At 34.6% G+C, this 18,995-nt stretch overlaps 1 protein-coding gene and 1 non-coding gene across 2 annotated transcripts; both read right to left on the bottom strand.

Moving 5' to 3' along the window:
• Positions 1–2,182: 2,182 nt before the first annotated feature.
• LOC141683791 (RNA demethylase ALKBH9B-like) lies at positions 2,183–6,541 on the bottom strand. The gene is made up of 6 exons (XM_074488558.1): positions 6,182–6,541; positions 5,442–5,960; positions 3,539–3,624; positions 3,097–3,407; positions 2,880–2,951; positions 2,183–2,761 (listed from the first exon to the last, which is right to left on the bottom strand). Exons 1-6 carry the CDS (start codon positions 6,348–6,350, stop codon positions 2,509–2,511), a joined length of 1,410 nt encoding a protein of 469 aa, XP_074344659.1. The 5' UTR covers positions 6,351–6,541; the 3' UTR covers positions 2,183–2,508.
• Positions 6,542–11,171: 4,630 nt separating this feature from the next.
• Positions 11,172–11,278, bottom strand: LOC141688519 (small nucleolar RNA R71). Its single transcript, XR_012561957.1, has one exon. It is a non-coding gene; the product is annotated as a small nucleolar RNA R71 (small nucleolar RNA).
• Between the last annotated feature and the right edge of the window lie 7,717 nt (positions 11,279–18,995).

Here is an 18,995-nt window from a genome sequence, read left to right as displayed (position 1 = left end):
ACGAGGCAGTCAATCTTTGCAATAACTCGCATTTGACAATCAAGGGGGAGTGTTAAAATATTTGAATAAAAATAAAGTGATTGTCAAAGCGTATCGAGGAAGTCTCTCAAATCTTACCAAGAAACACTTGTAAAACTTATCGAGGAAGACTTGTAAAACTTATCGAGGAAGTTTTGTAATACTTAATGAAGAAGATTTGAATAGGTTACTTAGTAAGCCTTGTAAACCAACTACTATAAATAGGGGTTAAATATCAAATTGGTCACTGAAGTGAAAGTGATATATCAATTCCTTCACTAATCTTAACGGGGTATCATTTTGATCACTAAAGTCGTATAATTATCAAATAGATAACTCCAAAAATGTGACGAAAAAGTAAATATTATCTTTTGTTAAGTTCTACACATTTTTCTTCAACGCTACTATAATCAAATGAAAAGTTATGAACTCTAGTATTTTAGATAATATATCTAGATTTTAAAACTTTTATTTACTATTTATTTTTAATTAAGTAAGATAAAATAACTATAAAATTTAAAATAAATAGTAAATAATTTTTTTTTAAATCTAGATATATTATCTAAAATACTAGAGTTCACAACTTTTCATTTGGTTATACTAGTGTTAAAGAAAAATGTGTAGAACATAACAGATGATAATATTTACTTTATAATCGCATTTTTAGAGTTATCTATTTGATATTTATATGACTTTAGTGATCAAAATGATACCCCGTTAAAATCAGTGAAGGAAGTGATATATGGCCTTCACTTCAGTGACTAATTTGATATTTAACCCCTATAAATACTCATTTAGCTAATGAAATACAACACAACTTTCTCTCCATCTTTTATTCTCCTATACTTCCTTTAAATTAAACATAATTAATATTTTCAGTCAAGGTTCATAACAAGACAGGTAAAAGAAAGCTCAAAGAAAAGTTTTGAGAATATAATAACACCCTACGTTTTTTATACATAATCTAGATGTAATAAAGAGGGTATGTAGTTTCTCGGTACATATTTCACATTTTACACAACTATGAAAAGATCTCCATATTTAGTATTTAAATGTACAAGAAACTCAATATGAAAATATACAAGAGTAATTAATCTGTAATTCATAGAGCCAAACAAGATTGAAGACACCCAAGTGAGGATGCAACACAACTGAAGGCATTCAAGTGACGTTACAATACAACTTTGCTTCCTTCAAGTCTGCATAACATTGAGCAATTTTCCGTCTTTTTGCCCTTAAAGCTTATACATGTTGTTGCAAGTGCATATTTCTGTCTTTTTGCCCTTGAAGAAGCTTATACATGTTGTTGCAAGTGCATAATTTTCATTGTTATGCTCTGGATACAAAAGTGTGAAACTCAATATCACCCATTGCGATTTGACTCTATAATAATAGCATCAAGCGTTTTGCTCTTAGATTTTAAATATTTATGGCCATCACAATTCCCAAAGAACATAAAACAATCTCAAATCTTACGTAAATTTATATCCACACAATAGCAGATTTAAGAGCTACTTGTCGAAATCTAGTAAAGGATGATTTATATGACTGGACTTCATTTCTTACTGTATTGGGAAATTCTAAAAAAAAATTATTCAACTTGAAATTTGTAAATTACCATTCATAACATCATATTCTAGTATCCTACAAGAAACATTAATCCAATGCCTCCAAAACTATAACCATAGTATTATGCCAAAAATCAATAGTTACATCTCCTTTGGATGCTTGAGCTGACATGAACTCTAATGGAAGTTCTTTCTTTATAGCATATACAAAACTAGTTTACATGATAAAGGATCCAAAAAGTCTATATCTAGGAGGGACTTCTTTTTTCGGTCAAGTAATAATTATAATAACCCAACAAGATTTATACAAAAAAAACTAGGATATACCCTAGCCTCGCCCAAGAAGTGGAACCTACTCCAAATCAACTAGCACAAAAAATCGAAAATATTTCTTGACAAAAGGAGTTTACCTGGAACGCTGGAACACTTATATTGTTAATACTGCCAAATAGAGAGCTAGCCAATATGGCCTATTGCTATACAATCTTAAAGAAACTAGAATACTTGAAAGGGAAGTTAGCGAAAGAAGTCAACAAATGTAATTATCTATAAAAAAATTAAAATTACAAAGGAACTGTGAACTCACTTTTCCAAGATGAATATGAAGGCCATCTTCCAATATCACACAAAAGTTTACAACTTTAATATTTCTACAATTTCTTTTGCATCACCTATACACTCACAATAAAACATATTTTGCGATAATCTGGGTGGTGTGAGAAAACTAACAAATTTAATCATGAAAGAAGTTTCTGGTGAATATGAACCTAAAATCACGACAAAACTTCTAGTAGTTGAATGTAACATCATACTGACGAACGGCCCCCCAGTCTTCAGCTTGCTGATGGGAATTTTGTTTCTATCAATTGACACACATCTGAAGTAAAGAATATGAAACCCCAATCAATCATCCAGATCCAGTCTAAGTCAGTCGCCTATTCAAAGGACCTTCTCGCCGAGGTCCTCGACCAAACAAACCTCTTTCCTTCAATCTGTCCCTGTTATTCTCGCTTCTTGCAGCCTGCACAATTGCAGGACGTTTTATTTTTGAGATATTTGAATGTTTTGATCTGTCAACTTCATATGACAGTGGTTGGAGTCCTTGCAAATCACGTTCAGGGGTATATCCGACAGGCCATTTGGACTCATCCATCTTTCTGAATGTTATTGATATCCTGCAGAAGTATACAAAACACAGCCAGGAGTTCAAACAAACATTTAACAGTTAATAATCATATATTGAAACGATGTAAAGTAGACAGTCCTTAACAATGTACTGAGTTTCATATATACCTCTTGGTAGGAACAGCTGGAACACAGTGTTTTGCCACATCAGCCCCGTTCCCATTCAATACAAGAACAGATCTGGATGAAAACTATGCAATCAGAAACAGTTTGGAATATTTAATTTTCCAGACTTAATAATACAAGAAACATAATCATGCATAGAAAAACTATATCCATATTCCAGCACTAAGAAATAATAATTTAACTTATAAATTATACATACCCCACTGGCAAGGGAATTGCAAAGGACCCAGAAAATTCACCAGGACCCAAAATTTTCAAATTTGATCCAAAAACTATATTGCATTCGCTAAGAAATGACACGGTACAGAAGGGCCTAAGAAAATCATGATTGTCTATATGAGGAGGTATGCAGTCCTCTTTATCATATATATTGACAATACAGCTATCAGGTACACATGTTGTAGGAAGAACATGCCATTTGACCAACCGTCGGATGATAACTTTAAAAAGATGAGGAATTGGGTCTACAAGTTCATCCTGAAGAATTCCTGGGGGGTTACCCTTCTTATCCTGCAATCGGTCACAATTTGTAAGGTATCCTTTGAAGCAATAATAACATGTTTCATAACCGGGTTATATTCCATAAACATAGATGTATGGATTATCCAGACACTAGAAGAAAGACGGTGGGACAAACTTACAGGAGCATAATTATAACAACAACCAAATTGGATTGTCACCCGTCCCTTACCCCTCATCCACTTCTGTGGTGCAGTATAAGTGCGTGCTGCAAAAAAAGGTATACCATATACAATATGATCTCAGAATCTAAAATTTAATTGTGCCTGACAAAAAGTATAAAGGCGAAATGATTATGCAAATGAGCCACCGTTTTAAGATTTTATAGGACTAGCAACGTTTCTTATTATTTAGCTAAAGATAGCAGTTGCGCACAAACTTACCTATTTATTACTATTATTTTGAATGTGGTCAATACAGTAAATTTAGAAGTACATAGTAATTCTTGTTCTATTACAATGTTAAGTTTACTGCCAAAGCTTTTGTGTTCCATTAAAATATTCTTTAACAATAAATATTCATCAACACACATGTTACGTATCCTATGCAAACAAGTCTTAGCATGTATGATACAGTATTACAGATTACTACATCCCGGTCACCTATTCCTTCATTGTCTTCAACTCTTCTTTTTTCCTTCTCCCCCTTTGTCTTTGAAAATTCTCGATGCATAATGATAATGCTATTTGTCACTTTATTGAAATATAATATTTCCTTAAAGTTCCACTATACTAGCTGTAAAGCCGTTGAATTTTGAACTCTTAAACCCTCCGAATAGCAACATGCAAAATTCTGTAGTTTCTCAGAAATATAGAGCTTAAACATGTAGGACATCAGCTAATGGTGAACACCCCCCCCCAGCCATCCACAAATCAATATACACATACACACATACATACATACATAAGAACATGAAAATTGAAATCATGGGAAAAACTAACCACTGCTGGAGCCATCATTACAATAACAATAATTCAATTCACTAAACAATATATGGAGTTATTAGTACTCCCAACTCTAAAGGAGCACAAATAATGTGATTTCAACAAAAAAAAGTGAGCTGTATTCTATTCTTAATCGAGACTGCCAACTTGGCATAGTCTTACTATAGAGTATAGAGTACAAATTTTACCCTGTGATAGCTCCTACCCTAGCCACCTCTCCTATATCAACGCATTACACCTTATGCGCAGCCATGACCTCTTTATACTTCTTGAACAAGTTAACTTGTCCAATTTTCGCTATTTCTCTTGGTCCCTAGTGTAAAAATTGCATCATTCTCATAGAAAAGATATGTATGTAAACATCTCATTACTTATATAACAAATAATAGCACAATTTTTAATATTTCTCAAATATCCTACACAAAACCTCAGATTTTGGGATTAAAACTATTAAGCCACTCACTTGCCCATGAAAAATTGATGAATTAGCTTTACTATGGGGTGAGAGGCTCGGAGTGCAAGACAAAAAAGGGCACTAAAAAAACCTTAAGTTGGACATTCCTAATTTTACAATGGAGCTTAAGCTGACACATTTTAGAGACAAGTATGTAAAAGCAAAATTAAGATCAAAACACCGAAAATGCACATTGTTTTTTAAAAGCTAGTAAACACAAAACACATATCCAAGCATATCCAAGCATAAACGTCACATATGTTTTTTAATAGTAATCTTACCTAAAATGATATACTACTACGGTGCTACCACATAACCAAACATATGTTTTGTAATTAGTGACGATGGAACATTGCAACTTAATTGACCTAGATACCACCTATAAGGGAACCACAACCAGCGTGGAGAAAATGACAAGAATTTATGACCTGTCATGTCACGTATTTTTGGGATATCCATTACTGATGCCATATAAGTAAAATATATGAAATTTTATATATGAAAACACTGATGTGGGAACAAAAACCCTTAACAATATCTAAAAATGCATAGTCAAGTACATAAAGTAAGAGTACGTGATGATATAGCAAATATTTTCTAGAATAATGATTAGCTAAATTGGCTGACCTTTCAGTTTTCCATTTTTCCCCATCTCCTCATGCTCATAAACAAAATCGACAATTCTCTTTTGTTCTGCTGCACTGAATACACCAGTGTGCAACTCCAGCCCATCAACAATATTAACAAGCTTCATGTTAATTCTCTCAAAGCAAGCAAAATCCTTTTTCCTTTGAACATTGCTAAACCGAAGATACTCCCTTTGATCCCTCGACAAAACCGGTGTTGAAGCAACCTTTACCGATGAAGAATTAACAGTTGACAACCTGGACGTCACCTCGCTCTCGTCATCTCCCCCAAGCTCGTCTTCCTGTGCCATATCGGCCCACGACAAACGGCCTCCTCCACTCGCAGCAGGAGCAGACACGCCAATACTGTCACTAACTGAACACCCATTTGCACCCGAGTCCACAGCAGGCTCGACACACCCATTCTCACCGTCCTTCCAACTCCCTAACGAATTCGTATCAGTAGCATCATTAACACCATCCTTCCAACTCCCAACAGAATTCTTGTCATTCTCATCAGCTATCAAATCACCCAACCACAACAAACAACAAATCAACCAACACGAAACATAAACAATCCAAACAACAAAATTCACCACCGATACTAGTCATCACTACAAAAACCCTAGACAATTCAGTATATAATCGCAACCTAAACAATTTATTTACTTTATAAAAATAAAAGATCATTTAAAAAAAAAAGAGAGTGTGAATATATAAAAAAGAATAAAATGAAATTACCAGGGCGGAGAGATCGAACTCGCTGAGTTAAATTGACATTACACGAGTCGCAAAGACCGCTAGTTAGAAAAGGCAACCAATCCGACAAAAACTCCGATGCGATCCGGCGATCGTTGGCGTTGTACTTACGCAAGAACAACTCGTCCCGCTCCGACTCACTACTAGTCATGGGGTTGGTTGCTGAGTCAACTCAGCTACCTCACCGGATTTTAAAAATGAATTGGGGTGGGGTGGGGTGGGGTGGGGTGGGGTGTAGAGAGGAGAGAAACAGTGCCAAAACTGGAGAGAGAGATGTGTGTGTTTGTTGTGTGTGCGAAAGTGTGTGTGAATTTAATAAGGAATTTAATTTGAGTATTTTCCGTGATGGGGAAGGGAGTACATAACAAAACTAGAATTGCGTGTGTAAAATTAGTTTAGTACGTATTTAAATGGGTAAAACTGGGAAATTAGGATAAAGTTAAGGGGTTGTTGATTAGATTCACCAATCAATCCTCCGTTTATAAAATTTTAAAATAAATAAGTTATAATTTAAAATAAATAAGTGATTTATAAGTGAAAAGTGGATAAATACTTATAAATTATATAAGTGTTTGGATAATTTTATTTATAAATAAAAAAAACCTTAAATGAACTAAAATAAACAAATTTTAAATAAATTTATCTTAATTCCTCAATTTTAAATTAGCAAAATATTTAAAAATATATATTTTAAAATTATACATAATAAAAAAGTAAAAAATCAAAGTAAGTTAAAAAAAAGTGCGTCGTTACTGACATTTAACTTATCAGCTTATAAGTTGTAAATTCAACTTATAAGTTGGGTTGACAAACAGTCACGATAAGTTGTTTCGGATTTATAAGTCAATATGATATACTTACTAGTCTCCTTAGAGAACTCCAACAATCACCTAAAATTCTCTCTATAAATAATATAAATTATTGAATCCCATCTATTTAGGATATAATAATTTATTCTCTTCAACAATCTCCTTATTCAGGCCTCTTAAATTATTATTTTTTAATAAATGTACTTGCAAGGTTTGAACAAAGAAATGTCACATTTAAACAAATTTTTTTGATAAAGTGTGATATATATAAATAAAGAATGAAGTGAGAAGAGGAGATAGTCTTATTTATGAGGAGGATTCTAAGACTCCTACAAATTTTTAGGGAAGATTTAGGAGATCATTGGAGTGAAATTTTAACACATACTCCTTAATATATGACTTAAGAGTGTATCTAGGAATTTGTTGGTAATGTTATTACTAATCAGCAAGGATGCTTCCTAAATATTGTAACAAGTTGTTATTGGGCTAGAACAATTTGGGCCAATTAATTAGCCTAGTTACACAAGCCCAACTGAACCCCATTACTATGGATTCATTTACAGTGCGCTGAATAGATGGAAGTGATATCGAAGAATCAATTGTCTTTTACAGTTCGTTTCAATTCCTGTAATTTCAATTCAGTACTTCTTTATCTTATTTGTATTTTCAATTACGTCAATTCCATTTTCATGTTCAATCTAATTTGAATACTTTGTCCTTATTTAACCAATAATTAAACATTTATACAAGCACGAGTTTCTATGATTTTTCCTAGTTAGTTGATAATTCTTATGGTTCAATTCCTTTTATTGGTGTCACAGAGTTTAGCAGCCCTCCGGTTGGTTACCAATGTTATCAGAGCAATCGCTCTTCGAACATGACAAAGATGAATTTGGTGGATATTTCATCATTATATTCAACTGCACAATGTTCTTTTTTCCAAAATCAGGTCAGTAACCCTCCATTGTACTATTCACACGAGTATGAACCACCTCCTACGGATATTGAAAAATCTTACACTTCTGAATTTTGTGGATATAAGATATTTAATACAAGTTCTGAAAGAAAATGTGTTTTTTATAATGAAAAATTTGACACCACTCATACTGTTGCTTCACCATATACTTTGACATGTCATACTACTCTTTATACTGGCCAACTTTATTACGATATTGAATCAGTAAGCCAGTTGACACCTCCTTGTCCTACTGTTGCACCTGACATTGCATTGATTTCAGTTCTCAGTAATTAGGGTGAAGAATTTACGAATATAAATGAAGTGGTGAATAGTGCTTTTGTACTTGTCGTAACTGATGGTTATAAGGAAGATGGAGATGGAAGTTGCAAATGCATGGGTGGAAAAGATGAATGTGAGGGATTAGAGAGGAAATATTTGATAAACTAATATCAATTTATGAGAGGTGGTTAAAGATGTCAATATAAAAAATAAAGTGTTAGGTATTGAATTACACACAAGGGGGGTGAATGTGTTTCTATATTTTTCTGCTTTTCTTGAAGTGTTTATGGTTGTGAACAAAGTAAATCAAATCTTTTAGAGAAATATGTTAATGCTGAAATTAAACATGCAACAATGAAGAACACAGATCTTTCAAAAATCACTTAATTTTATATTAAAATTAAGAATATTTTATTACAAAATTTCTAGGCTCTTTGTTGATAAAGAGCTTAGTTTCTTCCTTAAGAGTATATAAGATTTTCCTTATCTAAATTGTTACATCTAACAAAGGACCAGTATTAACTTTATATGATAGTTAACGACTGGTTTACACAGTGTATAATAAGAAATGCTATTCATTTTAGTAAACTGTCACTAATCATTCCATTTTAGGAAAAGTATATCTTTCATTTATGGCTTAGCATATCTTTGCATACTGTGTTAACTTTGATCTTCCTTTGTCAGTTAATCTCACCCTTGATCTTGCACACTCTTCAAACTGCTTTTTGTAGACTTGTCAATCCAACTAGTTGGATTGTTTGTTGATTGTTAATCTTGGATATTGAACTGTTCTGCAATTTGTACTTTGAGATTTTACCTCGAGATTATTGAGTGGCATTTATGACACTTTATAACGCTCCGTTAAAGCTTTGAATTGAAGTTTTGTACTCAAGTTGTTAGTGTTTTTAACGTGTTTTTGTAGTGTTTTTGCATTTCAGGCATTTATCAGGAATACAGGTGAATTAACATTGTTGGGATGCTAATTTGGTGCTAGGATGATGTCCTGAATAAAAGCTCGTGAAAAGATCAGCTCAAATCAGCAAGAAAGAAAGAAGTCAGAATTTTCTCCAGAGAGACGGCGCGCCCGCGATGAAGTAGCGCGCGGCCGCGCCCAAAGAGCAGAATGTCAGCGCGCTCGCGCTGGTGAAGCGAGCGGTCGCGCCAGGTCGGGAAAATAAAATCCTATTTCTTCTGGAATTTTGATCTGTTAGACTACTACTCTGCATGAGCTGCTATATATACAGACTTATGTTCGTTTTTCACAACAAGACATACCAGAGCTTAAGGAGAAGGCGTAAGAAGACCGTAGAGCACAATTCAACCAAGGCGAAGAAGATCTAGTTCATACTTGTGATTCTTTATTTTAAGTTGTAACTTGGATGCTAGTTTTCTTATTCGTGAACATATACTCTTGTTTCGTACTTGGTTTTATTATTTATTCAGTATAAAAACTACGTTTATTATACCATGCTTTCATCAAAATCCACGTTGATGATGAGTCCGATTATGGGCTAATCGTTATCGTGGGGTTCTAACAGATTTATTTATGGATTTCTTTAGTTAATTCGTTTCGATGCCTTAGTGTGTGGTGATTGTATGATAACCTAGTATTGATTGTGCTTATTCGTCTTATGAGCGTCACGAACTTATAAGATAGTGTGTTAATCTTTAATGAAGCGAAAATGAATTTTAGGGTTTTGGAACTTGTCATGATAGCATAGGTTCATGTATGTGATAATCATGATTCGTAGGTAATTTTAACCATCTTACTTGCCTTATGTAGTCACGATAGATAACTTGTGCATAAAACCGTTATGTTTTCAAATTCTAGGGTGTCAATATAATTGATGTATATTCAGCTTCTATCTCCTTTTTGGATGTCTGGTAGTATGGTATTCGTACAACGAAAGTTGGCGTTTATCAGTTTCGTGTTATCTGATTAGTGTCATCACCATTACATGCTAAGGTTAAGAACGAAAAGGCTATTGAATGAAGTATTTAATGAATTTAGAATCCCATGTTTGTGTCATATATTATTCAACTCTCTTTAATCTCCTAGTTTGTGATCTTAGTATAATTCTTAGTTAATCTTAGTTATAAACAACCTCAATTTGTTATTTGTCTTAGCATTGGATAATAACCATACTAGTGTTGCATAGATAATTGATTGAAATTAACCTAAACCAGTCCATGTGGGAACGAACTAGAATTTATTCTATATTACTTGCGATCGCGTATACTTGCGTGAATATTAGCGCGTGTTCTAGCCCGAACAAGTTTTTGGCGCTGCTGCCGGGGACTTCAGTGTTAATTTTTAGTTTATGTGTTTTTCATCATTGGTCGTTAGAGTTCAGTGACTCGGATATTGTTACTTACTTATTTCCTTGACGTGTTTTAGGTAATCTAGCGAGCGTGTATGCATACGCGTTCTCGGTCTCGTAAGAGAACACTGGATCAAGCTGAGGAAGAAGTTGTAGTAGAGGAGAAAGTTGAAGAAGAGATCTTAGTTGAGAAATAAGAAGAGGTTCTTATTACAATGGGAGAACCAGAAGCAAATCCAAAGGCTTTGATGGACTACTCTCGACCGAAGATCAATGATATTCAGTCTAGCAATGTTCGACCAGCCATCTTGGCTAATACCTTTGAGATCAAGTCGAGCACGATTCAGATAATACATAACTCAGTTCAGTTTGGGGGTTCTCTGACAGAAGACCCCAACATGCACATCAGAGATTTCATCGAGATCTGCGACACTTTCAAGTTAAATGGAGTTTCTGAAGATGCTATTAAGTTGAGACTTTTCCCATTCTCTCTGCGGGATAAGGCAAAGTGCTGGTTACATTCTCTACCACAAGGGTCTATCACCAAATAGGAGGATCTTGCTCAAAAGTTCTTAACTAAATTCTTTCCTATGGCAAAGATTGCTGCAATCAGAAACGCACTTACTCAATTTGCTCAGCAATCTGGGGAATCTTTATATGAGGCTTGGGATCGTTATAAGGAGATGCTTATGAAGTGCCCTCATTATGGGATGCCTGACTGGATGATCATTAACTGTTTCTATAATGGTTTGGGTGCTACTTCTAGACTCATGCTCGATGCAGCATCAAGAGGAGCCTTGTGGGCTAAAAGCTACGATGAAGCTTATGAATTGATTGAATTGATGGCTGCTAATGAATACTAGAATCCTACTCAGAGACTATCTCAGGGCAAGTTAGCAGGAATTCTGGAGTTGGATGCAACTACTCCTATAGCTGCTCAACTTAAGACTTTAACGATGAAGGTGGATTTTCTGTCTAATTATGGAGTTAATCAGATCACTAGTGTCTGTGAGTGTGTGCTGGTGCCAATGAGACTGATCAGTGTGCCATTTCTAGTGAATCAGCTCAGTTCGTGAGCAACTTTCAGAGGTCACAGCTGAAGGGTTTTTAGCACATAAACGCAGCGAAAACGTAAATTTAAATCTTAAAAAAAACAGAAACCCTCTGCAGGATCCATGCGAAAAATAATATTTAATTCGTAGTTCAGTATGTTTACCTTAAGAAGCTTTACGTTAATGGAAAGATGGAGGTCTTTAATGGCGATCCAAAAATGATGAACGGAGATCCTTAGCAGCTGCTCCTCAAGTGTGAAGCACTCCACCGGTATCCACCAAGAAAACGATGTAATGAAGGAGGAGGAGATGGAGAGAATTAGGGTTTTGTAAATCTTTTTGGTTGAGGCAAAAATAGGGTCTATAATAGTATATTTATAGGCAAAATTTTCAGCTTAAAATTTTCCCATAAAATATTATTATTATTAACCCTTTATTATTCTCACTAATAATTAAAATACCTTTTAATTATTAATCATTTTTCTAAACTCTTTAGAAATAATTCTCTCACTTGATTTAATTTCCAAAAATTAAATTCTTAATTAATAATATTAAGAACCTTTTCTTAATTAATTTATAATCAATTAAATCTCATTTAATCAATTATTAAATTTTCCAATTAATTATTTATTTCCTAAATAAATAATTATCAGCCATTATAAATTAATTCCTCCACCATTAAATCATTCTCTTTTATGGTGTGATCCTGTAGGTTCAATATTAAGCCGGTAGTAGAAATAAATAATAATAAAACTATTTTATCATTATTTATATAAATTCTCTAATTCATTAAATATGATTAATTAATTAATCATATTTATTCTACATCGTGAGGGATACTTCTCAGCATATCGCGACTATCCGGATAATACGAATTCACTGCTTAGAATACCAAGAACCTATTCAGTGAGTAGTTACCGTACGATCAATTCCCTCTACCCTGCAATGTCACGATTAAATACAAGGCATGGAACTTGTGTCAAGCCTATCTTATTTAATCACTTGCTTTCCCATTCACTATGCTTAGTTCTATTTAATGTAAATTAGAAACTCCTTTCTAATTTCATTCACTCTGGCCAGAGATTCCTGAACTAGCATAAGTGGATCAGCATTGAACATTCTCTTCCTTCATTGGAAGGGGTAGATCCTTTATTGATCATACACTATCTTCGTGTACAAATTTCTATACCCAGTAGAGCCCTTATAATTGTCCCTTGAGACTAAGAACTAAACCAAAGCATAGTTCAGTGTACACAAGATGACTATGATGACCTCAAGTCTATGGATACTTGTACAACTATCACTATGTGAACAACTGCTGACACGTGAGTGAACTCCATCAGTTGTTCAGCTGTGTGAGTCATGTTCAGTGAACTTATTCTATAATAAGCACCTACATACTAGCTATAGTGTCACCATACAAATGTCTATGAGAACAGACATCCTTCATAATGAAGCAAGCATAGTATGTACCGATCTTTGCGGATTATTAATTACCAGTTAGTAATCCTACGACTAGGAACTATTTAAGTTTAGAGTTATCATCTTTTAGGTCTCATTATTATGATCTCATCACAATCCATAAAAAGCTTTACTCTAAACTGTGGTATATCTTATTTAAACATTTAAATAGATAGAGCCCGCAATAAAAACAAAACAAGTCTTTTATTAATATCAATGAAATCAAAACAGATTACATAAAAGTTATTCTTAAATCCTCATACATGATTGGACTTAGGACATATCTCTTTCAATCTCCCACTTGTACTAAAGCCAATCACTCTGGTATCTAATACCCATCTTGTCTTTATGAAGATCAAAGTGACTCTGAAAAAGTGGCTTTGTGAGTGGGTCTGCTACGTTGTTATGTGTGTCAACTCTCTCGACGTTGACATCTCCTCTTTTAACAATCTCCCTAATCAGATGAAAGCGCCGTGGGACATGTTTGGAATTTCTATGAGACCTAGGTTCCTTGACTTGTGCTATTGCTGCGTCACAATACAACACAATAGGCTCTTCAATGCTAGGAACAACTCCCAACTCAGAAAAAATTTCCTCATCCAAACGGCTTCTTTTGCAGCCTCACTTGCATCTATATATTCTGCTTCCGCTGTGGAGTCAGCCGTTGTAGATTGTTTGGAACTCTTCCAACTAATCGCACCACCATTCAGAGTAAACATGTACCCTGACATGGATTTTCTATCACTTTCTGACTGAAAACTAGAGTCAGTATAACCCTCTATTTTCAACTCAGATTCACCACCAAAAATAAGAAAAATGTCCTGAGTCCTTCGCAAGTACTTAAGGATGTTTTTCACTGCTTTCCAGTGGTCTTCACCTGGTTTGGACTGATATCTGCTCGTCACACTAATTGAATAAGCAACATCAGGCCTTGTACACAACATCACGTATATGATAGATCCTATTGCTGAAGCATAAGGAATCTTACTCATACGCTCTCTTTCCTCAGGTGTCTTAGGAGACATTTTTTCGGAAAGGGACACTCCATGGCTCATCGGTATGAGACCTCTTTTGGAGTTTTCCATGCTAAACCTTTTAAGCACTTTTTGGATGTATGTACCCTGGGTAAGACCTATCATTCTTCTAGAACTATCTCTATAGATCTTTATACCGAGAATGTAGGATGCTTCTCCCAAGTCCTTCATGGTGAAGTTCTTTGATAGCCATACTTTGACTGATTGTAGCATCGGTATATCATTTCCTATAAGAAGTATGTCATCCACATACAATACAAGAAATGTTACCGCGCTCCCACTAACCTTCTTGTAGACACATGGTTCATCTATGTTCTTGATAAAACCAAACTCTTTGATTGTCTCATCAAAACGGATGTTCCATCTACGAGAAGCTTGCCTTAAACCATATATGGTTCGCAGCAGCTTACACACTAGGTGTTCATTTCCTTTGGAAAGAAAACCCTCTGGCTGTGTCATATACACTTCCTCCTCAAGTTCCCCATTGAGGAAGGTCGTTTTCACGTCCATTTGCCAGATCTCATAGTCGTAGTAAGCAGCAATCGCAAACAAAATCCGAATTGATTTTAACAGGGCTACAGGCGAAAAAGTTTCATCAAAGTCAATCCCTTGCCTTTGTTTGAATCCTTTTTCCACGAGCCTGGTCTTATAGGTCTCCACCTGGTCATCTGCTCCAATATTTCTTTTGTATACCCACTTGCACCCAATAGGCTTAACACCTTCAGGCGCCTCAACCAGAGTCCATACTTGGTTGGTATACACAGATTCCTTTTTGGATTTCATGGCACTATGCCATTTCTCTGAGTCAACACTACTCATAGCCTCATTATAGGTCACAGGGTCGTCATCATCAATGATTGACAACTCATTGTCATTCTCAATGACAAGGCCATAATACCTCTCAGGTTGGCGAGACACTCTTCCTGTCCTACGAATGGGCTGTTCCACAGAAGGTTGTTCAGTCTGAACAGGTGTTTCCACTTGATCCGTAGTAGTTTGTGCTTCTTGAACTTCATCAAGTTCAATTTTGCCCCCACTGTTTCCTTCAAGGATAAACTCATTTTCCAAGAAGATAGCATGTCTGGAGACAAACACCCGATGATCGGTGTAAAAGTAATACCCCAAAGTCTCTTTAGGATATCCCACAAAATTACATTTTACGGATCGAGATTCCAGCTTATCTGGGTCAACTTTCTTGACATAAGCTGGACATCCCCAAATCTTAACGTGTTTAAGACTCGGTTTCCTTTCTTTCCATATCCATATGGTGTTTGAGGAATAGATTTGGAAGGCACCTTATTCAGTAAATATGCTGAGGTTTCCAATGCATAACCCCATAGGAATACTGGAAGATTCGCATAGCTCATCATGGACCGAACCATGTCTAACAAAGTTCGATTTCTTCTTTCAGATACCCCATTTAACTGTGGAGTATATGGAGGATTCCACTGGGAGACTATACCATTTTCTTTGAGATAATCTAGAAACTCTCCATTCAAGTATTCACCACCTCGATCTGATCGAAGAGTTATAATACTGTGTTTGGTTTGTTTCTCCTCTTCATGTTTATATTCTTTGAACTTTTCAAAGGCTTCAGACTTGTGTTTCATCAAATACACATATCCTAATCTAGATTTATCATCTATGAGAGTAATGAAGTACGAAAATCCACCCATGGCTTGCGTAGACATTAGTCCATATACATCTGTGTGTACCAATCCTAGCAAATCTGCAGCCCTCTCTCCATGTCCACTAAATGGAGATTTGGTCATTTTACCCAATAGACAAGACTCGCATGTAGGATATGATTCAAAATCAAAGGGGTCAAGTAACCCTTCCTTATGCAATGTCCGCAGTCTATTTTCACTAATATGACCTAGCCTACAGTGCCATAAATAGGTCAGATTTTCATCATCTCATTTTCTTTTATTAGTTTGTTCAATCTGAAGTAAATCATGTTCTACGTCACATACATACAAACCATTATTTAAAATGCCACGTCCAAAAAGAACATTATCTCTAAGGATAGAACATTCATTATTCTTAATAATAAATGAAAAACCATCCACATCCAACATAGGAATAGAAACAATATTCCTCACAATAGAGGGAACGTAATAACAATTATTCAAAATAATAGTCTTGCCCGTAGGCATATGTAAACTAAATGATCCTACATATATGGCCGCAACCCTTGCTCCATTGCCCATACGTAGAATCACCTCATCTTTTTCAAGAGTCCTACTTCCCTTTAGTCCTTGCAACGAATTGCAAATATGAGAACCACAGGCGGTATCTAATACCCAAGTAGAAATTTGACCTAGTGACATATTAACTTCAATCATGAACATGCCTGAATCAGAAGCGGTAGTCTCACTACCCTTCTTCTTCTATTCTGCAAGGTAAACCTTGCAGTTCCTCTTCCAGTGCCCCAACTTGTTACAGAGAAAACAAACAGCTAAATTAGGACCAGTCAACTTGTGAGCATCTAGTATGCTCCGGAGTGATAGTGCAGAAGACATGACGAATATAGTAAATCTGTAAATGATAAACACATAACAACACTTAGAAAATATTCAATTTCATTTCAAAACACTATATGAATCGGGTCTTTATTCATAAGTGTCTCCCACTAGTTTATCTAATTTTTTCAACCCCCTAAGTAAAAATTAAGCATTCATAATGCTAGTGGGAATAGGGATCCTACATTCCATCACACAACCTCGGTTGTGGCACGAAACGTCATATGATGTTCAATAGGCAGATAACTGTTGTCAATTACATCTTATGTTATTCCCTGATATAAGTTTAGCCTCTTGAATAATTGAGTCACGGATGTGACACGAAAAACTCAATATTCTAAGTCAAGTCTAACCCAACATTTCTTACAATTGAATCAGTCTCCAACGGCCCACGGCTGTAGCACGTACCGACCTTTAGATTCTAATTCAATGTACACATCTCTATGTAATAGACAAGTATTTCTTATTTCGAAATCAAAGCCCTCGGCTGTAGCACGAAACGACAATGATTTAAAAATAAGAACCACTTTCTACCATGTTGGAAGGCTATGACCGACACAAGCTCGTTGTGTCATTGACCAATTACTACTTGATATTATTTAATTTTAGAGGGATTATTTTACGTTACAATCATAATCATATTATAAAGAGATTCTTCCTTTTAAATTAAATATTTCAAAACAATAATCGATAATCAGATGATTCCCAGATCGAGTGGAGCATTGTCAAGAGCCGTCACTTAATAACTCTTTCTTATAGATAAAATTCTGTTGTTGACAGAATCATCCTTTCTCTCAATATTGAAAATTCATATTCAATTACGTGTTTCATAAACACAAGAATCTCATGATCGTATTCATAATATTTATTGTTAAGGCAAGAAACGATTCCTATTCTAGATTTTCTAGAGCACGCCTTATATTGATTTAAGTTCACCTAAATCTATCATCGCATGGTAAATATAGGCATATATCTCATATATAAAATTAAATAAACAAGTAAATGTAAAGTGCAATAAAGTAAATGTGTTTGGTTATGGCCCCATCCTATGTGATCTTTATCAAGCTCATGATAAATATCAAGGTCAATCTAATATGGTGATGGAAATAAATGCAACTACTTATTACATAAGTCTTCTTCTTTGTTTAGACTTCTTGTATGCCTCGTCTTCTTCTTTGTATCACCTCCATTGGATAGCTTTCTTGAGTCTTCAATTACATTATATGATTGAAAGTAAAATTAATCTAATGAACTTACAAGAATAACTCGAGTTACATTCGAGATTTATGATTACAAAGATTGACGACATGCAAGTCGTATTTAATACCAAAACCAAAACCATTACACTAAGGTCGAAAGGCCACAACCATTCACCATGCTCGTTAAAACACATAATCTGATCTTAACATATCATATTATCCATGATCTAATCATAAAAAGAAAATATGACAAAAATCAGAAAAATCAGAATCAAATCAGAAAAACAAGAATCACTGTTTACATGCAGTAAACGACATCAAACGCCTTACAGACGAGTCATTGATAGATTAATCTATCAGTTTTGTTCAGACGCTTGTTTACTTATGGAATAGGGTATTCGTTTGCGTAAATCGGACACCAGACCCAAATTTCAGCAAAACTGCAGCAGCCAATTCAGAATCCGTATCTAATATGATTCTCATTATTAGAACAAACATAAATCATGTATATATCAGTATATATACAGATTACATAATCATCTTATGATTATACAACTCACATGAATATCATATATTCAAAACCATACATATATAAGCATATTATATCAATATCAAATCATGGCGAATCACGTATATGCTCATATATCGAAAACATTTAAACACATAAACGAATTAAAAACTTTTTGCAAGTAGCTCTGATGTCATTGAAGGGTTTTTAGCACATAAATGCAACGAAAACGTAACTTTAAATCTTAAAAAAAACCGAAACCCTCCGCATGATCCATGCGAAAAATAATATTTAATTCGTAGTTCAGTATGTTTACCTTAAGAAGCTTTACGTTAATAAAAAGATAGAGGTCTTTAATGGCGATCCAAAAATGATGAACGAAGATCCTTAGTAGCTGCTCCTCAAGTATGAAGCACTCCACCGGTATCTACTAAGAAAACGATGTAATGAAGGAGGAGGAGATGGAGAGAATTAGGGTTTTGTAAATCTTTTTGGTTGAGGCAAAAATAGGGTCTATAATAGTATATTTATAGGCAAAATTTTCAGCTGGAAATTTTCCCATAAAATATTATTATTATTAACCCTTTATTATTCTCACTAATAATTAAAACACCTTTTAATTATTAATCCTTTTTCTAAACTCTTTAGAAATA

The sequence above is a fragment of the Apium graveolens genome, chromosome 9 (genome assembly GCF_009905375.1).
Source record: "Apium graveolens cultivar Ventura chromosome 9, ASM990537v1, whole genome shotgun sequence".
Classification (NCBI taxonomy): Eukaryota; Viridiplantae; Streptophyta; class Magnoliopsida; order Apiales; family Apiaceae; genus Apium; species Apium graveolens.
This window is presented reverse-complemented; position numbering and strand designations above follow the sequence as displayed.